We start from the raw sequence: 22,766 nt of genomic DNA on the forward strand, positions 1-22,766 counted from the left end.
GACTTGACCGCGATGCCCATCGTACCGGGACAGCCCCTGGGTGAGTATAATCGAACCTCTTTTTCTCATCTTTTAGGATACATCGGGGGCTTATCTACAGCATTACAGAATGCTGTAGATAAGCCCCTGATGCCGGTGGGCTTAGCTCACCTTCGATTTTGGGGGTGACAGGTTCCCTTTAAATGAAGGGGATATTGGAGAATGAAGTTTTTTTTCTTATACTCTGGTTCAGGTAACGTAGTGGGTAAGTTCCACAACTCAAATGGGTGATATACTCTCATATTTATCTCACATGCTTCATCATCAATCTTTCAATGCTGCATATAGACTATGGGCAGGGTGACGGGCTTTGTCATTGGAGTCACTATGGCCCCTAGATGCTATTCTTGGAGCTGAATGGCAGGTTATGTCATGGAGTCAGTGTGGCCCTTGCATGCTGACTGCGGGAGAAGGGTGATGGACTATGTCATGGAGTCACCGAGGCCCCTGCATGCTATTCTTGGAGCTGAATGACAGGTTATGTCATGGAGTCACTGTGGCTCTAGCATGCTAATTTTGGAGCTGGATGACAGGTTATGTCATGGAGTCACTGTGGCCCCTCCATGCTGACTGTGGGAGAAGGGTGATGGACTATATCATGGAGTCACCGAGGCCCCTGCATGCTATTCTTGGAGCTGGATAACAGGTTATGTAATGGAGTCACTGTGGCTCCTGCATGCTAATTTTGGAGCTGGATGACAGGTTATGTCATGGAGTCACTGTGGCCCCTCCATGCTGACTGTGGGAGAAGGGTGATGGACTATGTCATGGAGTCACTGTGGCCCCCGCGTTATGTCAAGGAGTCACTGAAGCCCCTGAAAAACATGGCAAGGTATACTCTGTATACTGCATATATTTACATCCCACTTTCCAATTATCACAAGTTGGAGAAATACATTCACCCCATCCCAATGCTTTATGGCACAGGTGGTCAGGGTATGCTGGGAGTTGTAGTTCAGTTAGTAGAATATACATTCGTATCTCTCGTGAAGAACACACAGGAGGCAGAAAGTGAATAGAAAACACAATCTTTATGGTCCACATTACAGTCATCAGGGAGGCAGGTGCTGCTTCAAGTTTAAGGCAAGATTTATATAAATATCAGTTTTTGTGCTTGATCTTTTCAAGAAAAAAAAAAAGAAGAGGAGATTGCAGGATCCCTCATTTACATCCATAATGAGAAGGGAATGACTCACTGCACCCAGTGGGGAATGCATCTGAAAAAAGAGTCCATGATGGTGGCCGGGCTCAGACAGAAGGCACTGACCCATTGTTGTGCATGTGATTGGTACCAGTTGGGGGGTAACAACATAATAAGCAGAATACAGAATGTTGTAAAATACAGAAGCTGGTGTGGAAATGTAACATGTGCCAAGTAACAGTTATATCATAACTAACACCCAGATGGCAACCATCTCTTTATAATCTCGGTACAAAGCTAAAATTGTGGCAGAAAAATGAAAAACACAACGGGCAGCGACATGACAACTGAAGCTGCAGCAAGATTACACCCTTGCACTTACAAAAGAAATTGTGCATGAAAACTCGGAAAGTGAGAAAAGAAATTAGTCCAACTTTTACTCCCAAAAAGTCAAATTGTGCAAAATTGTAGCATGTGTAACCTAACAAGCAGAAGACATAACCTTTAGGCATCAACGATACACAGGTTTCTCCATCAGTAGTGATTGTAGTCACCAATTAATGGAATGTTACATGTGGCATGTCTGCGTCCCCCATTGCGGTCCCGTTTATAAATTATAAGGTGATACATTGGTGATTGCTCAGTTTACCAGCATAATGGGCCATATTAACGGTGGAAAAAAACTCAAATTATCCATTGAAATCAGTGATTTAACCATAACTGGTGAGAGAAAGCAATCAGGATGTCATTTTTTGCAAATTAGATCATAATACAGGTGAAATACAAACCTGTCTTCACAATGACTTCAAGACTCAGCATCAAGACCCCGAGTTCTAGTCCATTCATGTCATTTATACAGGGCTAGGACAGAAATAAAGGACCATCTCCAATAAAAGGCAGTGGTTTTGTCCTATAATATAATGTTAGTTAGGAAGGGTTAAATTTCAGCCCAGTTTTCTAAACTACTACTTGCATTTTTTTTTTTAAAGGAAACATTGATGGTTTTTTCCACATTGAATCAATGAAATACATATTGCACAATGAGAAATAAAAATCATAAAAAACCTATAAAAAGTAATAGGGGCATTGTCTGCCACTTTTGTAACATCTTGGGAAACTAACACGATTGGTGCATTGATTTCTGTAATTTCCTATAAAAAGTTTCAAAAGATTTTCGTTAAGAAAAATATTCCAAAAATTCTCATCCCCACACCAAAATAATAAAAAAAGGACCAAAAATACTCCCATTACTGGTGAAACAGTCCATAGCGCCATACAGGCTTCTTGCATATATAAAAACAAAGAAACAGAATTGCAACAAAAGCATCATATAAGAGCAAGAAGTTTAGAAATTTAGTGCAAATATCAGTAAAGACCCCAAAACATAAAGCCCATAACCCCACCTCAAAGTACTATTCACCTCATTAAATAACCATATAGACAGTCCTATACAGCATCCAGACCAGTGACTCTCAACCACTGTCCTCAATGGTGATAAACCCATCGAATCTGCACAAAAAGCCGTAAACAATTCAATATACCCCCTCTCCCCGGCAGCGCCCTCCCCCGCAGCGACCTTTTCCACCCCTCGCATTGCATGTCCCTCCCTTTTGTACAAAAAGAAGAAAAAAAATCTCATATTTTGGTTTCCTCTGAACGAATCCATTTCAGTAACAGGAAGGAAATGATATAAAACATAGTAACGAGTCCTCAGGACGCAGCAACATGGGCGATATCAGCAGGAGAAAAGACGAGAGCACGTCGCAGCGACCAGCGCCAGACGAGGGGAAGAGACGGAGCCCCGGGATTAAGTGCAACATCCGCTCCGTCCGTCCACGACATAAAATATGTGACAGTGTTTACTACAAAAGTCAATAAAAAATACAGGAACGTGATAAAACGGCAGCAGGATGCGGATCTGATCACCCCAGAGCAGCAGCAGTGACCTTGTCCTCAATGGCGAGCGTACGTGGGTCGTCCATCCAACAAGGGAACATTGGGGGCGAACGCAAAAAGTCAAGACCCCACAGAAAGCATGAAACACGAGCAGCTGCTTCTTCTTTAAGGCAACGAGTCTGTAAGAAGGTGCATGGACCCCATCTTATTGCTTGTGGAGAGTGCAGGACCCCGATACGGCCAAACACTGACCCGGACTGGGGCTGTTGCCCTACAGGGAGCACATGTCATATCCAACCCAAAGGGTCCACATCCCGGAGAAGAGTCGGGGGAAGGTGTCATGGAGGCAGAAGCCATCAGGCACTGCAGGTTTTCCAATCTCTCAGACGTCCATCACTTGGACTCAGTCGCTCTGTACTCGGTTTCACCAGAAGACACTTGTGAAATGCGGCGAGTGGAGCCCCAGAGTTTCCTGGTGAATTGTCCTGTCCTCAACTACAGAGAAAAACAAGATCAGAAATCATAACATGTCCTAGAAGAAGGAGGATGGAGCCGAAAGCACCATAACTTATATTGTATTATACCCCAGAGCTGCACTCACTATTCTGCTAGTGCAATCACTGTGTACATACATTACATTACTGATCCTGAGTTACATCCTGTATTATACCCCAGAGCTGCACTCACTATTCTGCTGGTGCAGTCACTGTGTACATACATTACATTACTCATCCTGAGTTACATCCTGTATTATACCCCAGAGCTGCACTCACTATTCTGCTGGTGCAGTCACTGTGTACATACATTACATTACTGATCCTGAGTTACATCCTGTATTATACCCCAGAGCTGCACTCACTATTCTGCTGGTGCAATCACTGTGTACATACATTACATTACTGATCCTGAGTTACATCCTGTATTATCCTCCAGAGCTGCACTCACTATTCTGCTGGTGCAGTCACTGTGTACATACATTACTGATCCTGAGTTACCTCCTGTATTATACCTCAGAGCTGCACTCACTATTCTGCTGGTGCAGTCACTGTGTACATACATTACTGATCCTGAGTTACATCCTGTATTATCCTCCAGAGCTGCACTCACTATTCTGCTGGTGCAGTCACTGTGTACATACATTACTGATCCTGAGTTACCTCCTGTATTATACCTCAGAGCTGCACTCACTATTCTGCTGGTGCAGTCACTGTGTACATACATTACTAATCCTGAGTTACATCCTGTATTATACCCCAGAGCCACACTCACTATTCTGCTGGTGCAGTCACTGTGTACATACATTACATTACTGATCCTGAGTTACATCCTGTATTATACCCCAGAGCTGCGCTCATTATTCTGCTGGTGCAGTCACTGTGTACATACATTACATTACTGATTCTGAGTTACATCCTGTATTATCATTCAGAGCTGCACTCACTATTCTGCTGGTGCAGTCACTGTGTATATACATTACATTACTGCTCATGAGTTACCTCCTGTATTATACCCCAGAGCTGCACTCACTATTTTGCTGGTGCAGTCACTGTGTACATACATTACATTACTGATCCTGAGTTACATCCTGTATTATACCCCAGAGCTGCGCTCACTATTCTGCTGGTGCAGTCACTGTGTACATACATTACATTACTGATCCTGAGTTACATCCTATATTATACTCCAGAGCTGCACTCACTATTCTGCTGGTGCAGTTACTGTGTACATACATTACTGATCCTGAGTTACATCCTGTATTATACTCCAGAGCTGCACTCACTATTCTGCTGGTGCAGTCACTGTGTACATACATTACTAATCCTGAGTTACATCCTGTATTATACCCCAGAGCTGCACTCACTATTCTGCTGGTGCAGTCACTGTGTACATACATTACTGATCCTGAGTTACATCCTGTATTATACCCCAGAGCTGCACTCACTATTCTGCTGGTGCAGTCACTGTGTACATACATTACATTACTGATCCTGAGTTACATCCTATATTATACTCCAGAGCTGCACTCACTATTCTGCTGGTGCAGTCACTGTGTACATACATTACTGATCCTGAGTTACATCCTGTATTATACCCCAGAGCTGCGCTCTTTATTCTGCTGCTGCAGGTATGTGATTACAGTAAAACACAGTCAGTGGATCCCGACCTCTAGCGGTTGTCCAGCTCCCACCACGATCAGTTTTCCATCCTCTAAGCCCACCAGGATGTGACTATTTTCTTTGGTCACGGACACACAATGTACAGGAACCTTCATGGGCAGCGGAGTGACGGCGAGGCCGAGGCTGTGGAGAAGGGAGATTATTGCATCAGAAATGGAGGATGCAGCTTTGGATGTGACTAGAGTCTATGATATGAAGGTACAGGTGAATGGTCAGTGGGGTCAGTCTGGGGGATTTGGGCGGCTCTCACCTGCGGAGGTCCCGTATCTGCAGCGAGCAGTGCGCGGTGCCAAGGACGACGTAGTCCTGGGTGGCACACAGAGCGGACGCCTGCTCCTCCAGGCATACAGAGGACAGGTGCTTCCCATTCACCGAGTACAGGTGCAGCGAAAACTTATCCTAGAAAGCAGAGGCTGTTATAGGAGGGAGGTATGGGGAGGCTGTTATAGGAGGGAGGTCTGCAGAGGCTGTTATAGGAGGGAGGTCTGCAGAGGCTGTTATAGGAGGGAGGTCTGCAGAGGCTGTTATAGGAGGGAGGTCTGCAGAGGCTGTTATAGGAGGGAGGTCTGCAGAGGCTGTTATAGGAGGGAGGTCTGCAGAGGCTGATATAGGAGAGAGGTCTGCAGAGGCTGTTATTGGAGGGAGGTCTGCAGAGGCTGTTATAGGAGGGAGGTCTGCAGAGGCTGATATAGGAGGGAAGTCTGCAGAGGCTGTTATAGGAGGGAGGTCTGCAGGGGCTATTTTAGGAGGGAGGTCTGCAGAGGCTATTTTAGGAGGGAGGTCTGCAGAGGCTATTTTAGGAGGGAGGTCTGCAGAGGCTGTTATAGGAGGGAGGTCTGCAGAGGCTGTTATTGGAGGGAGGTCTGCAGAGGCTGTTATTGGAGGGAGGTCTGCAGAGGCTGTTATTGGAGGGAGGTCTGCAGAGGCTGTTATAGGAGGGAGGTCTGCAGTGGCTGTTATAGGAGGGAGGTCTGCAGAGGCTGTTATAGGAGGGAGGTCTGCAGAGGCTGTTATAGGAGGGAGGTCTGCAGAGGCTGATATAGGAGGGAGGTCGATAGAGGCTGTTATAGGAGGGAGGTCTGCAGAGGCTGTTATAGGAGGGAGGTCTGCAGAGGCTGTTATAGGAGGGAGGTCTGCAGAGGCTGTTATAGGAGGGAGGTCTGCAGAGGCTGTTATAGGAGGGAGGTCTGCAGAGGCTGGTATAGGAAGGAGGTCTGCAGAGGCTGTTATAGGAGGGAAGTCTGCAGAGGCTGGTATAGGAAGGAGGTCTGCAGAGGCTGTTATAGGAGGGAGGTCTGCAGAGGCTGATATAGGAGGGAGGTCGATAGAGGCTGTTATAGGAGGGAGGTCTGCAGAGGCTGTTATAGGAGGGAGGTCTGCAGAGGCTGTTACAGGAAGGAGGTCTGCAGACTCTGTCATCAGGACGGAGGAGGGGGATGAAGCTGCAGGAGGGACCGATGGGTGGGGGAGGTAAGGTACCTGCAGGGTCCTCACCTTCAGGGAGCTCCGGCCTTCAATGGTGCTGTGGAAGACAATCTGCCCCTCCAGGCCCACAGCGAGGTGGGAGACAGTCAGCGGGAGGGAGCTCTCACAGGGGGGCCTAATGCACCTCATGAAGTGCCCCCGCCGGATGGTGTGCACAATGACCGTCCCGTCCTGCAGCGTTACAGAAAAGCACAACCCATTGGGCTAATTAATCAGCGTTAGTAAGATCTCTGCTTGCTGTAAGAAAATGTCAACATTTCTTTCCATCCAGAGGCAGAAACCCGTCTGTCATCATCATGGTCACAGCTGGAGGTCTGTTACAATTGTATCCAGACAGTCCTGTGTGAGCTCCAGGCTGCTACAATGTAATGAGAGATTTGTGCTAATGTGATCAGCTCACGCTGGATGCTAAAACATAGGAACGAACCCTCAGCTGTAAGGAGCCTCATGTCAGGATGAGATTTACACCTCAGGAGAGAAAAAAGAAAATTTCCATTTCCTGACAGCAATCAGATGTTCACAACATTGTCATTTTCATTCAGTCTTGTTGCTGTGGTGGCACTACATCTCCCAGCATGGCCAGACAGTTGCTGGGAATTACTGCAATAGTAAAAAGGCCGACATGAGGACATCACCTTGGATCCAGAGACGGCCATGTCCAGCTCCGTGCTTATGGCCACACAGGTCACCTCGTCGTCGTGGCCGTACAGCACCTGCACCGGGTTAGGGGACAACCCAGCAGAAAGGCCGCCCTGCACCCAGAGGGAAAGATCGTCAATATACCGCACCCCACAAATCCCGCAGAATACAGGGCCACACCCCTCACCTGCTGCAGAACCTCCCAGATCATACACGTGGTGTCCCGGGAGCCAGATATGAGGTATATCCCGCACAGGTCCAGGGCCAGGCACGTCACCACATCTACCCCGGAAACAGAGACGGCACGGGTCAGACCACAGAGAGGCCCCAATGGTCTCAGAAGCAAAACGTGGCCCCCAAATTACCAATGTGTCTGGTGATGTGACCGATGACTTTGCCCCGGCTCAGGGAGGTGACCCGCAGGCTGTTGTCCCAGTGGCCACCGCTGAACAGTAACTTGGCGTCATGAGACACGACCAGGATCGTAGCAGAGAGGTCAGCGCCCAAAGCAAAGGGGCCGGAGAGGAAGCGATGGGTCCTATATAAAGAGATGTGGGGATCAGGCCGTGTGCCTCCTACACCCCACTGCGGTGGGACAACCCCACGGGAGCAACGAGCAGAGCACCGTAGGGTACTGGTCATTGGAGGCTCTTCTATAGGGACACCGGCGAGGCTCTCCAGCAGGGCCACATGTGGCGGGTCGGGGGTACTCACCTGGCGTTGGAGACAGTGGGGTCCTTTGTGAAGCTGAAGTAATTGGAGAAGTTCTTGTCGTAGGGCAGCCACCCATGAGTGCCCAGGAGGCCGTTGGCACTAACTGTGACCTGTGGGAGTAGAAAGGTGGGCTATGAGGACATCAGGAGAGGGGCTATGGGCCGATGACCAGACCGAGGACTCACCAGCACGTCTGGAGACCCCTGAGTCATGAAGGAATGAGCCTGGTATTTGGGGACCACAGCCTGCACCAACGGGACCCCTTCCATCATACCCTGTGGGACGGACACATGGCGTTACAAATGTGGAGGCCCCCCAACCACGTGAGCGGCCTCCCCCCGTGGCCTCACCTCCACGAAGAACGGCTTCAGCTCCGATAACTTCTCAAACAGATTGGGTGAGTAGGTGTCCATCCTGGAGAGTCTCCGGGCGGCGTGCTCGGCGGTCAGTCGCGGCGGGTGAGGCTCCTACACAGAATGAAATGGTCCAGAAAACAAACGCTCCCCCGCTGAAAGTGCCAGAAAATGACGCAAGAACTAACAGTGTTCCCTGTATCTGCTGCAGCTCTTTAGCGCCATCATTCTCTACACTGCAGCTCTGCTTCTCCAGACTGGCTGCTATGGACCAGCACAGTCTCAACAGAAAAGCTCATGGGGAGGAGGGTGACATATAGTGATATCATAGACTACAGGGGAAGAGTCTCATTATGGGAAGGGGCCTCAATAAGGAGAGGATATGTAAGGTTTCACGGCTGTTTTCATTCACAAACAGCATCACAGTACCATTGAAGAAAAAGGAGCAGAGCTGTAAATCCACACAACTCATGGTCAGGGCCGGCGGGTTAATGTGACGAGCAGCCATGGTTTTCTAATCCTGGAAGATCCCTTTAAAAACTGCTCTAAAATTTCCCTGCATTAAACGTAGCACCGCTCACACACATAGAATCATAAAATGTTAGAGATGGAAGGGACCTCCTGGGTCATCTGGTCCATCCCGCTGCTCAATGCAGGATTCACTAAATCATCCCAGACTGATGTCTGTCCAGCCTCTGTGTGAAGACTTCCATTGAAGGAGAACTCACCACCTCTCGTGGCCGCCTGTTCCACTCATTGATCACCTTCACGGTCAAAAAGTGTTTTCTAATATCATCCCATTGCTTCTAGTCTTTCCTTGTGCAAAATGAGAATAAAGATGATCCTTCTACAATGTGACCGTCCCTGAGATATTTGTAGACAGCTATTAAGGCTATGTGCCCACGTTGCAAAAATGCTGCGGAAATGTCTGCAGCATTTTCTGCAACTCCCTGCCGTGGGTAAAACGCATGCGGAATATGAATGCGGTTTCCCACAAAACACAAGCGTTTTGCAAGCATTTTTAGCTTGCAGAATGCTTGCGCTTTTCCAAACGATTTGAAACATCGCTTAGAAAAGTGATTGACAGGTTGGTCATAGTGCTTGACAAGTGCGACCAACTTTTTCTCTTGATGCTGCCCATGCAACATCAATAGTAAAAGATAGAATGTTAAAAATAATAAAAAAAATAAAAACATGGTTATTCTCACCTTCCGACAGCCCCCGTTCTCCTCAGCGGCGCTCCCGGTACGTTCTGTTTCCAGGGATGCTTTGCGCGAAGGACCTTTGCAACGTCACGGTCGCGTAACCGCGACGTCATCTCAGGTGATTTGCGCAATGCATCCCTGGGAACGGAACGTACCGGGAGCGCTGCTGAGAGGCGGGAGGACTCCGGGGCCATCGGAAGGTAAGTATATCCCTATTTTTATTCTTTTTTTTTTTTTTTTACAGGAATATGGATCCCAGGGCCTGGAGGAGAGTCTCCTCTCATCCACCCTGGGTACCATCTGCACATGATCCGCTTACTTCCCGCATGGTGGGCATAGTCACATGCGTAAAGTGAGCGTTTCAATGCAATCCTATGGTGCCACGATTCTGCAGAAATAATGAACATGCTGCGGATTTTACTGGTATGCGATTCCGCAGCGGGAAAATCCGCAGCATGCGCACAGCAACTGCAAAATCCCATAGGATTGCATGGGAATGCGGTTTTTAAGCATTTCCGCTGCGGTAAAATGCAACGTGGGCACACAGCGTAAGTCTCCTCTCAGTTTTCTTTTCTGCAAGCTAAACATTCCTAAATTCTGTAACTGTTCCTCATAGGACATGATTTGCAGACCAGTCACCATTCTGGTCGCTCTTCTCTGATCTTGCTCCAGTTTGTTGATGACTTTTTAAAAATGTGGTGCCCAAAACTGGACCCAGTATTCCAGATGAGGCCTGACCAAAAAGGAGTAGAGGGCAATAATGACTTCATGTGATCTAGACTGTATGCTTCTGTTAATACATCCCAGAATTGCATTTGCCTTTTTTGCTGCTGCATCACACTGTTGACTCATGTTCACATAATTAACCCCAGGTAACACACAATACCTTGAGGAGCTGGCAGGGCGTCTGCCCAAAGTTACTGATGATCCCCTCCAAAGCTTTCCTCTCCGTCTCATCCGCTATAGCATCTAAGTCCACCACACCTGCCAAAGAGAGAACGATTGGGAAACAAAACCCAAAGGAGCGAGTCCCCTTAAAATCTGCATAAACGCACTGTAACAATCCAAGAACTGTAAGGCTTCTGCCCTGTCCTAGGACCACCAGCATGGTGGCCGCTATCCCTCCCTCTATATAGCTGTCATATCACCTCTGTCCTAGGACCATCAGCATGGTGGAAGCCATCCCTGCCTCCACATCAGGTCATATCACCTCTGTCCTAGGACCACCTGCATGGTGGCTGCCATCCCTCCCCTCCATATAGCGGTAATATCTGCCCTGTCCTAGGACCACCTGCATGGTGGCCACCATCCCTCCCCTCCATATAGCGGTAATATCTGCCCTGTCCTAGGACCACCTGCATGGTGGCCACCATCCCTCCCTCCCTCCACATCAGGTCATATCACCTCTGTCCTAGGACCACCTGCATGGTGGCTGCCATCCCTCCCCTCCATATAGCGGTAATATCTGCCCTGTCCTAGGACCACCTGCATGGTGGCCACCATCCCTCCCTCCACATCAGGTCATATCACCTCTGTCCTAGGACCACCTGCATGGTGGCCGCCATCCCTCCCCTCCATACAGCGGTAATATCTCCCCTGTCCTAGGACCACCTGCATGGTGGCCACCATCCCTCCCTCCCTCCACATCAGGTCATATCACCTCTGTCCTAGGACCACCTGTATGTTGGCAGCCGTCCCTCCCTGCTCAAGGCGGACATATCTCCCCTGTCCTAAGACCGCCTGTATGGTGGTCACCATCTCTCCCTCCACAAGGCGGACATATCTCCCCTGTCCTAAGACCGCCTGTATGGTGGTCACCATCTCTCCCTCCACAAGGCGGACATATCTCCCCTGTCCTAGGACCGCCTGTATGGTGATCACCATCTCTCCCTCCACAAGGCGGACATATCTCCCCTGTCCTAGGACCGACTGTATGGTGGTCACCATCTCTCCTTCCACAAGGCGGACATATCTCCACTGGACTAGGACTTCCTGTATGGTGGTCACCATCTCTCCTTCCACAAGGCGGACATATCTCCCCTGTCCTAGGACCGCCTGTATGGTGATCACCATCTCTCCCTCCACAAGGCGGACATATCTCCCCTGTCCTAGGACCGACTGTATGGTGGTCACCATCTCTCCTTCCACAAGGCGGACATATCTCCACTGGACTAGGACTTCCTGTATGGTGGTCACCATCTCTCCTTCCACAAGGCGGACATATCTCCACTGGACTAGGACCGACTGTATGGTGGTCACCATCTCTCCTTCCACAAGGCGGACATATCTCCACTGGACTAGGACGGCCTGCAGGGTAGCCGCCATCTTTCCCTCGTTCTAGGACCACATGCAAGGCAGCAGCCATCCCACCCTCTCCCCCGTCCTCTCACCTTCATATGTGCAATAATAAAAGACGTTTAGCGCCTCTACAGCGGCCTCCCCCCGCTGCTTATAACCGAAGATCAAGTCTATCCATTCATGAAGATGTGCAGAGACGTACTCCGACTCCTGGTGGAGAAGACGTCACATCACATTATGACAGTGATCGCTGTCCGCCACGATAGATATGTGGCACTGACGTCACTCAGAGGAGAACCTACCAGAGCCTGCCGATGCTTGTGGATGAAGTCCTCCAGCGATGAGGCCCAGCGCGGTAACACAACGTCAGCCACCTTACTATTAGAGACCTGGAGACAGCCCAGATCAAAACCTGGAAGAATCAAAGGGGCGGAATTATTTCATAAACTTTATATAATATTATGGGAGATAAAGCTAATATATATATACAATATATATATATATATATATATATATATATATATATATATATATATATATATATATATATACATACCCGAGTATAAGCCGACCCCCCTAATTTTGCCACAAAAAAATGGGAAAGCTTAATGACTCGAGTATAAGCCTAGGGTAGGAAATGCAGCAGCTACCGGTAAATGTCAAAAGTAAAAATAGATACCAATAAAAGTAAAATTAATTGAGACATCAGTAGCTTAAGTGTTTTTGAATATCCATATTGAATCAGGAGCCCCATATAATGCTCCATAAAGTTTATGATGGCCCCATAAGATGCTCCATATTAAAATATGGCCCATATAATCCTGCATAAAGGTTAATAATGGCCCCATAAGATGCTCCATAGACACATTTGCCCCATATAATGCTGCACAAATGTTGATTATGGCCCCATACAGGCACTTGCCCCATATAGTGCTGCACAAACCTTGATTTTGGCCCCATAAGATGCTCCATAAAGATATTTGCCCCTTATAGTGCTGCACAAATGCTGATTATGGCCCCATAAGATGATCCATACAGACACTTGCCCCATTTGCTGTTGCTGCGATAAAAAAAAATCAAAAAAAAAAAATCACACACTCACCTCTCCGTCGCTCAGGCCCCCGGCACTTTCAATATTCACCTGACTTAGTTCCGGCGCCGCTCCATCTTCAACGTCTTCTGCACTGACGTTCAGGCAGAGGGCGCGCACTGACCACTTCACCGCACCCTCTGACCTGAGCGACACTGCTGAAGACACTGAAGACAGAGCGGCGGCTGGAACGGGGAACAGGTGAATATCGCGCAGCGCTGCGCTCCCCTCCCCGTTATACTCACCTGCTCCTGGTGCGGTGCAATCTCTGCTTCCCCGGCGCCGCAGCTTGTTCCTGTACTGAGCGGTCACCATTACTGCTCATTACAGTAATGAAGGAGGTGGAGCAGCATATTCATTACTGTAATGAGCAGTGCCATGTGACCGCTCAGTACAGGAAGAAGCTGCTGGCGCCGGGGAAAAGACGTGCAGGGACCGCGCCAGGAGCAGGTGAGTATAATTAGACAGCCCCGGCTCCCCCTCCCCTGCCGACCCCTGGGTATGAGTATAAGCCGAGAGGGGGACTTTCATTCCCAAAAAATGGGCTGAAAATCTCGGCTTATACTCGAGTATATATGGTATACAAAAAAAAAACATAAATCATTACCCGACTAGAGGAATAGTGAAGGGAACAGGCCAGGAAGGCGTTCTGTGACTGCTTACTTCCACCTCTCCATCCCCCGCACAATCGCTGACGCTGCACCCCTTCCCCCACGTACCATTCGCATTCTGAAGGAATTCGGGAAAATAGAAGAACTCTGGAATCAGCTCTTTGACATCCACAGGGTTCTCCATGCGGGCCTGCCAGGCGGCGGGGATGGAGTGGAACTGACGGTCTGAACAATCAAACCTGAGAAAGGGGGAAAAGAAGGGATAAGTACAGACTGCACAAACGTGTGCCGTAAACCATCCGGCAGGAAGGCCGCCCCCCCGCCTCACCGGCCGCTCTGCAGCTGAATGTGCAGGGTGGTGAATGGCTCCATGCGGATCATGTAATGCATCACTCCAGCTGCGTTGGAGTAGTGGGTGCCATAATGGAACTTGTCCACTGTTCCTGTGGGGTCTTCAAAGCTCTCGTATCTGCAGGGGATAAAAAAAATAAAAAAAGAGAATGACGCCGGCCACCAGATCTCAGCACGCATCACAGCTCCTCAGGGGCAGGGTCTAATCTACAAAGTGCTGTGCACATAATGAACGACCTAGAAGCCACCCAGCAATGATGGGGGATGTGCTCCCTACTTACTTCTCTTTCACCTCCCGCGCATGCCGCTCATTTACCACCCCGATGGGTTTGGAGAGGTCGCGGTATATCTCCGGGTCACTCAGGTCCAGGGTTTGAGAAATAAAATCTCGTAATATCCAAGGAAACTAGAATAGATGAAATAGACAATTAGAAACCTGGGTAATAGACCAGGGATGATGATGTACAGATGCTATATCACATCTCCGATCACATCCAAAGCTGCGTCCTGTACACTGATATATGGAGGAACTTCAAATCACAGCCATAAACCAGAAATATAATTTATAGGCAGTGAATAACCTAGCAGAATTGTGAACGCAGCTCTGGATATGACATATTGTGTACGCTCACCACAGGATACTGCGACAGGTCATTGTATGTCCTCCCAGCGATCGTATTCAGCTGCATAAGGTACTCGAAATTAGAAATCTGCCTCCACACCCATTTCTGCAGAAAGAAACGAGTCCAGTGAGAAGACGCGGCACAGCAGCAAAATAAAGCATGGTGGGTGCAAAGTAAAGCACGGTGGGTGCAAAGTAAAGCACAGAGGGTGCAAAGTAAAGCACGGTGGGTGCAAAGTAAAGCACAGAGGGTGCAAAGTAAAGCACGGTGGGTGCAAAGTAAAGCACGGAGGGTGCAAAGTAAAGCACGGCGGGTGCAAAGTAAAGCACGGTGGGTGCAAAGTAAAGCACGGCGGGTGCAAAGTAAAGCACGGTGGGTGCAAAGTAAAGCACGGTGGGTGCAAAGTAAAGCACGGTGGGTGCAAAGTAAAGCACGGCGGGTGCAAAGTAAATCACGGTGAGTGCAAAGTAAAGCACGGTGAGTGTAAAATAAAGCACGGCGGGTGCAAAATAAAGCACGGCGGGTGCAAAATAAAGAACGGTGGGTGCAAAGTAAAGTACAGTGGGTGCAAAGTAAAGCACGGGGCGGGGGGGGGGAAATGTAAAGCACGGTGAGTGCAAAATAAAGCAAGGTGGGTGCAATATAAAGCAAGTTGGGTGCAAAGTAAAGCACGGTGAGTGCAAAATAAAGCACGGCGGGTGCAAAGTAAAGCACGGTGGGTGCAAAATAAAGCACGGTGGGTACAAAGTAAAGCACGGCGGGTGCAAAGTAAATCACGGTGAGTGCAAAGTAAATCACGGTGAGTGTAAAATAAAGCACGGCGGGTGCAAAATAAAGAACGGTGGGTGCAAAGTAAAGTACAGTGGGTGCAAAGTAAAGCACGGGGGGGGGGGGGGGGAAATGTAAAGCACGGTGAGTGCAAAATAAAGCAAGGTGGGTGCAAAATAAAGCATGGTGGGTGCAAAGTAAAGCACGACGGGTGAAAAGTAAAACACAGTGGGTGCAAAATAAAGCACGGTGGGTGCAAAGTAAAACACAGTTTTTGTGTAATAATAAAATATGGTGGGTGCACAATAAAACACATGAAAGGATTTTCTGAAAATTCCTTGGCTGTTTCGGTCGTGATGGTCCCTGTTGGATCTTTATTTCCCTGTAGCAATGACATGACGTCGCACATCCACATGACCACTGTAGCCAATCATTTGTCTCAGTGGTCTTGAGTCATACATGCTTGCATCCCCGCTGAGGCCAATGATTGACTGCAGGGTTGCCCCGGATGTCCAGGACATTATATCATTGGCTCCAGATGCCCACTGAGTGTCACATACCTGGGTCAGTCCAGAGGCCTGAAGTAGCTCCTGTGGGGAACGTCTACCAAATAGAAACTGGTTGGGTGGATTTAATCCTAGGATCCGGGAATACACCACATTTCTGACCTACAAAGCAACAGAAAAGTGACTAATCCGAGAAAACGGAAAACTATAACTGGGGGATTGGATGCAGAGCTCCCTCTAGTGATGGCTGTATAACCCTATATGTAGGCAGAGGGGCTTAGTGCCCAGGAATGAAGGGGTCATCCTACGTTATGGATACAAGAGGTCACTGCTCCCACTGGTGAATGGCCCCTTCCTTACCCCATCATTAAATTTGCATCATAAAATTAATAACCAGCATCAGCTCCCTCTAGCGGAGGCTGTATAAATCTGAATGCAGTGAGCTTTCCCTAGAGGTGGCTGTATAAATCTGTATGTAGTGAGCACCCCCTAGTGGTAACTGAATAAATCTGTATGTATTGAGCTCCTCCTAGTGGTGACTGTATAAATCTATATGTAGTGAACTCCCTCTAGTGGTGACTGTATAAAGCTGTATGTAGTGAGCTCCCTCTAGTGATGACTGTATAAATCTGTATGTAGTGATCTCCTCCTAGTGGTGACTGTATAAATCTGTATGTAGTGAGCTCCCCCTAGTGGTTGCTGTATAAATCTGTATGTAGTGAGCTTCCTCTAGTGGTGGCTGCATAAATCTGTATGTAGTGAGCTTCCTCTAGTGGTGGCTGTATAAATCTATATGTAGTGAGCTCCATCTAGTGGTGGCTGTATAAATCTGTATGTCGTGAGCTCCATCTAGTGGTGACTGCATAAATCTGTATGTAGTGAGCTCCATCTAGTGGTGACTGCATAAATCTGTATGTAGTGAGCTCCTCCTAGTGGTGGCTGTATAAATCTGTATGTAGTGAGCTCCCCCTAATGGTGGTTGTATAAATCTGTAGTGAACTCCCTCTAGTGGTGGTTGTATAAATCTGTATGTAGTGAGCTCCCCCTAATGGTGGTTGTATAAATCTGTAGTGAACTCCCTCTAGTGGTGACTGTATAAATCTGTATGTAGTGAGCTTCCTCTAGTGGTGGCTGCATAAATCTGTATGTAGTGAGCTCCCCCTAGTGGTGGCTGTATAAATCTGTATGTAGTGAGCTTCCTCTAGTGGTGGCTGCATAAATCTGTATGTAGTGAGCTCCTCCTAGTGGTGGCTGTATAAATCTGTATGTAGTGAGCTCCCCCTAGTGGTGGCTGTATAAATCTGTATGTAGTGAGCTTCCTCTAGTGGTGGCTGTATAAATCTATATGTAGTGAGCTCCATCTAGTGGTGGCTGTATAAATCTGTATGTCGTGAGCTCCATCTAGTGGTGACTGCATAAATCTGTATGTAGTGAGCTCCATCTAGTGGTGACTGCATAAATCTGTATGTAGTGAGCTCCTCCTAGTGGTGGCTGTATAAATCTGTATGTAGTGAGCTCCCCCTAATGGTGGTTGTATAAATCTGTAGTGAACTCCCTCTAGTGGTGGTTGTATAAATCTGTATGTAGTGAGCTCCCCCTAATGGTGGTTGTATAAATCTGTAGTGAACTCCCTCTAGTGGTGACTGTATAAATCTGTATGTAGTGAGCTCCCCCTAGTGGTTGCTGTATAAATCTGTATGTAGTGAGCTTCCTCTAGTGGTGGCTGCATAAATCTGTATGTAGTGAGCTCCCCCTAGTGGTGGCTGTATAAATCTGTATGTAGTGAGCTTCCTCTAGTGGTGGCTGCATAAATCTGTATGTAGTGAGCTCCTCCTAGTGGTGGCTGTATAAATCTGTATGTAGTGAGCTCCCCCTAGTGGTGGCTGTATAAATCTGTATGTAGTGAGCTTCCTCTAGTGGTGGCTGTATAAATCTATATGTAGTGAGCTCCATCTAGTGGTGGCTGTATAAATCTGTATGTCGTGAGCTCCATCTAGTGGTGACTGCATAAATCTGTATGTAGTGAGCTCCATCTAGTGGTGACTGCATAAATCTGTATGTAGTGAGCTCCTCCTAGTGGTGGCTGTATAAATCTGTATGTAGTGAGCTCCCCCTAATGGTGGTTGTATAAATCTGTAGTGAACTCCCTCTAGTGGTTGCTGTATAAATCTGTAGTGAACTGCCTCTAGTGGTGGTTGTATAAATCTGTATGTAGGTAGCTCCCCCAAGTGGTGGTTGTATAAATCTGTAGTGAACTCCCCCTAATGGTGGTTGTATAAATCTGTAGTGAACTCCCTCTAGTGGTGGCTGTATAAATCTGTAGTGAACTCCCTCTAGTGGTGGCTGTATAAATCTGTATGTAGGTAGCTCCCCCTAATGGTGGTTGTATAAATCTGTAGTGAACTCCCTCTAGTGGTGGTTGTATAAATCTGTAGTGAACTCCCTCTAGTGGTGGCTGTATAAATCTGTAGTGAACTCCCTCTAGTGGTGGTTGTATAAATCTGTAGTGAACTCCCTCTAGTGGTGGCTGTATAAATCTGTATGTAGCTAGCTCCCCCTAATGGTGGTTGTATAAATCTGTAGTGAACTCCCTCTAGTGGTGGCTGTATAAATCTGTAGTGAACTCCCTCTAGTGGTGGTTGTATAAATCTGTAGTGAACTCCCTCTAGTGGTGGTTGTATAAATCTGTAGTGAACTCCCTCTAGTGGTGGCTGTATAAATCTGTAGTGAACTCCCTCTAGTGGTGGCTGTATAAATCTGTATGTAGCTAGCTCCCCCTAATGGTGGTTGTATAAATCTGTAGTGAACTCCCTCTAGTGGTGGTTGTATAAATCTGTAGTGAACTCCCTCTAGTGGTGGTTGTATAAATCTGTAGTGAACTCCCTCTAGTGGTGGTTGTATAAATCTGTAGTGAACTCCCTCTAGTGGTGGCTGTATAAATCTGTATGTAGCTAGCTCCCCCTAATGGTGGTTGTATAAATCTGTAGTGAACTCCCTCTAGTGGTGGCTGTATAAATCTGTAGTGAACTCCCTCTAGTGGTGGCTGTATAAATCTGTAGTGAACTCCCTCTAGTGGTGGCTGTATAAATCTGTAGTGAACTCCCCCTAATGGTGGCTGTATAAATCTGTAGTGAACTCCCCCTAGTGGTGGTTGTATAAATCTGTAGTGAACTCCCTCTAGTGGTGGCTGTATAAATCTGTAGTGAACTCCCTCTAGTGGTGGCTGTATAAATCTGTAGTGAACTCCCTCTAGTGGTGGCTGTATAAATCTGTAGTGAACTCCCCCTAATGGTGGCTGTATAAATCTGTAGTGAACTCCCTCTAGTGGTGGTTGTATAAATCTGTAGTGAACTCCCTCTAGTGGTGGTTGTATAAATCTGTAGTGAACTCCCTCTAGTGGTGGTTGTATAAATCTGTAGTGAACTCCCTCTAGTGGTGGCTGTATAAATCTGTATGTAGGTAGCTCCCCCTAGTGGTGGTTGTATAAATCTGTAGTGAACTCCCTCTAGTGGTGGCTGTATAAATCTGTATGTAGTGAGCTCCCCCTAGTGGTGGCTGTATAAATCTGTATGTAGTGAGCTCCTCCTAGTGGTGGCTGTATAAATCTGTATGTAGGTAGCTCCCCCTAGTGGTGGTTGTATAAATCTGTAGTGAACTCCCTCTAGTGGTGGCTGTATAAATCTGTAGTGAACTCCCTCTAGTGGTGGTTGTATAAATCTGTATGTAGGTAGCTCCCCCTAATGGTGGTTGTATAAATCTGTATGTAGTGAGCTCCTCCTAGTGGTGGCTGTATAAATCTGTAGTGAGCTCCTCCTAGTGGTGACTGTATAAATCTGTATGTAGTGAGCTCCCTCTAGTGGTGGCTGTATAAATCTGTAGTGAACTCCCTCTAGTGGTGGCTGTACACCTGTATGATGCACTTTAGCTGATATTGTGCCTTTGACTGGTAGCGTGACATTCATCAATTGACCCTGGTCCCTCCCCTAGTGGTGAAGATGACAGCCGCAGGTAGACAGTGATGACTGCTGCTATAATAACCTGCTTCTTAAAGTTGATGAAATAATTGGCCTGATCGATGAAGAAGAACTCCAGGGCAGATCTCCGCAGATTATACCGCCGCAGATGGACCTCACGGAGTTGCGACAGGGGACGTTTAAAATCATAGCCAATACCTGGGCACGGAAGGAAAATACTTATACTGTATTATAATTATTTTGATGAGTCACAATTTTCAAGATCTCTGCCTGTTGTCAGTGAATGTAGGAAACAGAAGCATCGTTACCTTCCTCAGTCTCCTCCTTGTCGCTGCTGAGGTCATAGAAGTAAATGTGCTGCGTGGTGACCTCCAGCCGCCCGGGGATGACCGCCACGATGGTGATGAGCTCGCAGTCCTCGGAGATCACCAGCTTCTCCTTCTGACTCTGCTCCTTGATCTCCACGCTGCGGCACAGGAGGCGAGAATGTCAGGAGACAAATCGGCGGACACCCAACTGCACGCAGGGGGCAGCGATGAAGGTAGAGGGGCTTAGTGCCCAGAAATCAAGGGGTCTGTCTCGGCTATGGGTACACGAGGTCACTGCTCCCACTGGTGATCGGCCCCTTCCTCACCTCCAACCATTAACATTGTATCATAAAAATAGTAACCGGCACTGCAGCCGAAAATCACATCATATCAATAATCTTTTACCCAATCTGCTAATTTATATCAGACCGAATAATGGGAGTGATACTGTGTGCTGGATATAAACAGGATGATGAGAGTGCTGCATTCTATCATCTGATGGGGAAATCAGAATGTGAAGGATGATGGGAGTGATACTGTGTGCTGGATATAAGCAGGATGATGAGAGTGCTGCATTCTATTGTCAAGGTGAAAATATATATCTTTATACTCTTTTGTACTTTTATATATTCTTATGCTGTGAAACAATAAGTTTTTCCTTCATGCTTGCTAATGCATATGTAATTGTACTTAAGATGGCTGCCAGTATTCACCTTTGCCTTAGTTTTTATTCTTGCCAAGAATCTACTTTCGTTTCTGAAGCTAAAGTATCGTTTCTGGAGAAATGGAAACTTAAAGTGATGTGGAGGCAGGAGGATCCATCATATGACGTCAGACCAACCAGAAGGACTGAATACTAGATACATTGCTTAAACCCTGTCTATCCCCGCCCTCTGCACACCTTCCCCCAATGGACCATATAATGTTGTGTATATGTATTAAAGAGTTCAGTTGCTGTGACGTTCCCACTACGTGTGGAAGTACGAGCATGCAATGAGTTTGAACCAGCATTTTGTCTGACTCATCCTTCACTCCGGTACCAACATGCTCTTAATCTGATTTGGAATGACTGGTGGATGAAGGGTATTGTCGTGACGACCCCGACACTATCATCTGATGGGGAAATCAGAATGTGAGGGATGATGGGAGTGATACTGTGTGCTGGAAATAAACAGGATGATGAGAGTGCTGCGCTCTATCATCTGATGGGGAAATGAGAATGTGAAGGATGATGGGAGTGATACTGTGTGCTGGATATAAGCAGGATGATGAGAGTGCTGCATTCTATCATCTAATGGGGAAATGAGAATGTGAGGGATGATGGGAGTGATACTGTGTGCTGGATATAAGCAGGATGATGAGAGTGCTGCATTCTATCATCTAATGGGGAAATGAGAATGTGAGGGATGATGGGAGTGATACTGTGTGCTGGATATAAGCAGGATGATGAGAGTGATGATGGGAGTTATACATTGTATCACAGGGAGAGTAGATCGTGGTCATCTGCGCTCATGGATACAGGAAGCAATGAGCTTAAACTGTGAGCCCCTGGAGGAACGGATGATGGGAGCGATATATTCACTGTGTGGCAGGGAGATCAAATTGTGTCCAAAGCACGGTGTAACTAATAGTAAAAAATAACTTTTAATAAATATACGCTAAAAAGTTGGCATAACCAACTACATACAAACATAGAAGACTCAACAAGAAAAAAGAATTCCCAAAAAATAAGGGAATAACACAATATTCAAATCCCCGAGAAATATAAATTCACATACTTAATACTCAAAATTAACACAAAAATGCTAAAAAAAGGTTTTTAAATGACTAATTGCACATGGATGGCGATATGATTTTGATTTTCTTACCCTGTACAAATGATGTAACGTGGTTTGGCGTGTTTTACAACCATGGAGGGGTTAATTTTGTCTTGTTTTGAGCGCTGCATCTGAACTTGCAGGAGGCGGATGCGGCGCGATTCTAAGACTCCGGAAAGTTACATGCAGCGACAACGCCTGGACTTGAGGTTACGGTCGGGTGTTGTGCTATTATGATAACTGGACAGGGGCAGGGCACCATTGGTGACATACATAGCCCCATGGTTTGCATTAGGACATAGATGAAGCACGCTACCATAGCAACCTGTACTAATACATACCGCCGGAAATGATGCGAGTGGGCGGAACATAGTACAATTCCAAGGGCTGCAATATGAGGGGACAGCGCGCTACCCTAGCAACCTGAAGAGCACGCGCCGCCGGAAATGACGCGTGCGGTCCAGGATATGCGTTCCACACGGGGCGCATTGCACTGACGTCACACCACCCAGCCCAGATAATGCCGGGCGGGCTATTTAAGCAAACGCAGCGCCGAGTCGCAGCGTTTGCCGGTATACCCCTATGCTGTGGATCCCCCATGGAGTTGAAGGGAGATAGCGTTTATTTTTTCCCCTGATGAGTGAACTATCACGAAACGCGTAGGGAAATATGTTTCTTCTTTTTGGGGTTTTACAAATCTGTTGAAACAGCGTGGATGGGTAAGAAGTGCGGCCAGAACTGCAGGCCCACCCTTCTGGATGCTGGATTCAT

The 22,766-nt window shown here is 47.3% G+C and overlaps 1 protein-coding gene across 5 annotated transcripts in view; it reads right to left on the bottom strand.

Annotated features, from left to right (window-relative positions):
- Positions 1-1,050: 1,050 nt before the first annotated feature.
- The window catches only part of NBEAL2 (neurobeachin like 2), a 184,947-nt gene continuing 163,231 nt past the window's right edge, over positions 1,051-22,766 (bottom strand). For all 5 annotated transcript variants that reach the window (XM_069729154.1, XM_069729156.1, XM_069729153.1 and 2 more), the window contains 20 exons: positions 20,179-20,336; positions 19,935-20,068; positions 15,951-16,058; positions 14,632-14,727; positions 14,281-14,405; positions 13,977-14,117; positions 13,757-13,887; positions 12,250-12,359; positions 12,040-12,157; positions 10,536-10,633; positions 8,442-8,558; positions 8,277-8,366; positions 8,092-8,201; positions 7,743-7,915; positions 7,565-7,659; positions 7,374-7,490; positions 6,748-6,909; positions 5,504-5,652; positions 5,241-5,376; positions 1,051-3,571 (listed from right to left, as the gene is read on the bottom strand). In XM_069729154.1, the coding sequence (XP_069585255.1) occupies positions 3,470-3,571; positions 5,241-5,376; positions 5,504-5,652; positions 6,748-6,909; positions 7,374-7,490; positions 7,565-7,659; positions 7,743-7,915; positions 8,092-8,201; positions 8,277-8,366; positions 8,442-8,558; positions 10,536-10,633; positions 12,040-12,157; positions 12,250-12,359; positions 13,757-13,887; positions 13,977-14,117; positions 14,281-14,405; positions 14,632-14,727; positions 15,951-16,058; positions 19,935-20,068; positions 20,179-20,336 (2,470 nt within the window). In that variant the 3' untranslated portion in view covers positions 1,051-3,469. The remainder of the gene's footprint in view (positions 3,572-5,240; positions 5,377-5,503; positions 5,653-6,747; positions 6,910-7,373; positions 7,491-7,564; positions 7,660-7,742; positions 7,916-8,091; positions 8,202-8,276; positions 8,367-8,441; positions 8,559-10,535; positions 10,634-12,039; positions 12,158-12,249; positions 12,360-13,756; positions 13,888-13,976; positions 14,118-14,280; positions 14,406-14,631; positions 14,728-15,950; positions 16,059-19,934; positions 20,069-20,178; positions 20,337-22,766) is intronic.

This window comes from Ranitomeya imitator, chromosome 6, assembly GCF_032444005.1.
Source record: "Ranitomeya imitator isolate aRanImi1 chromosome 6, aRanImi1.pri, whole genome shotgun sequence".
In the NCBI taxonomy this organism is placed as follows: domain Eukaryota; kingdom Metazoa; phylum Chordata; class Amphibia; order Anura; family Dendrobatidae; genus Ranitomeya; species Ranitomeya imitator.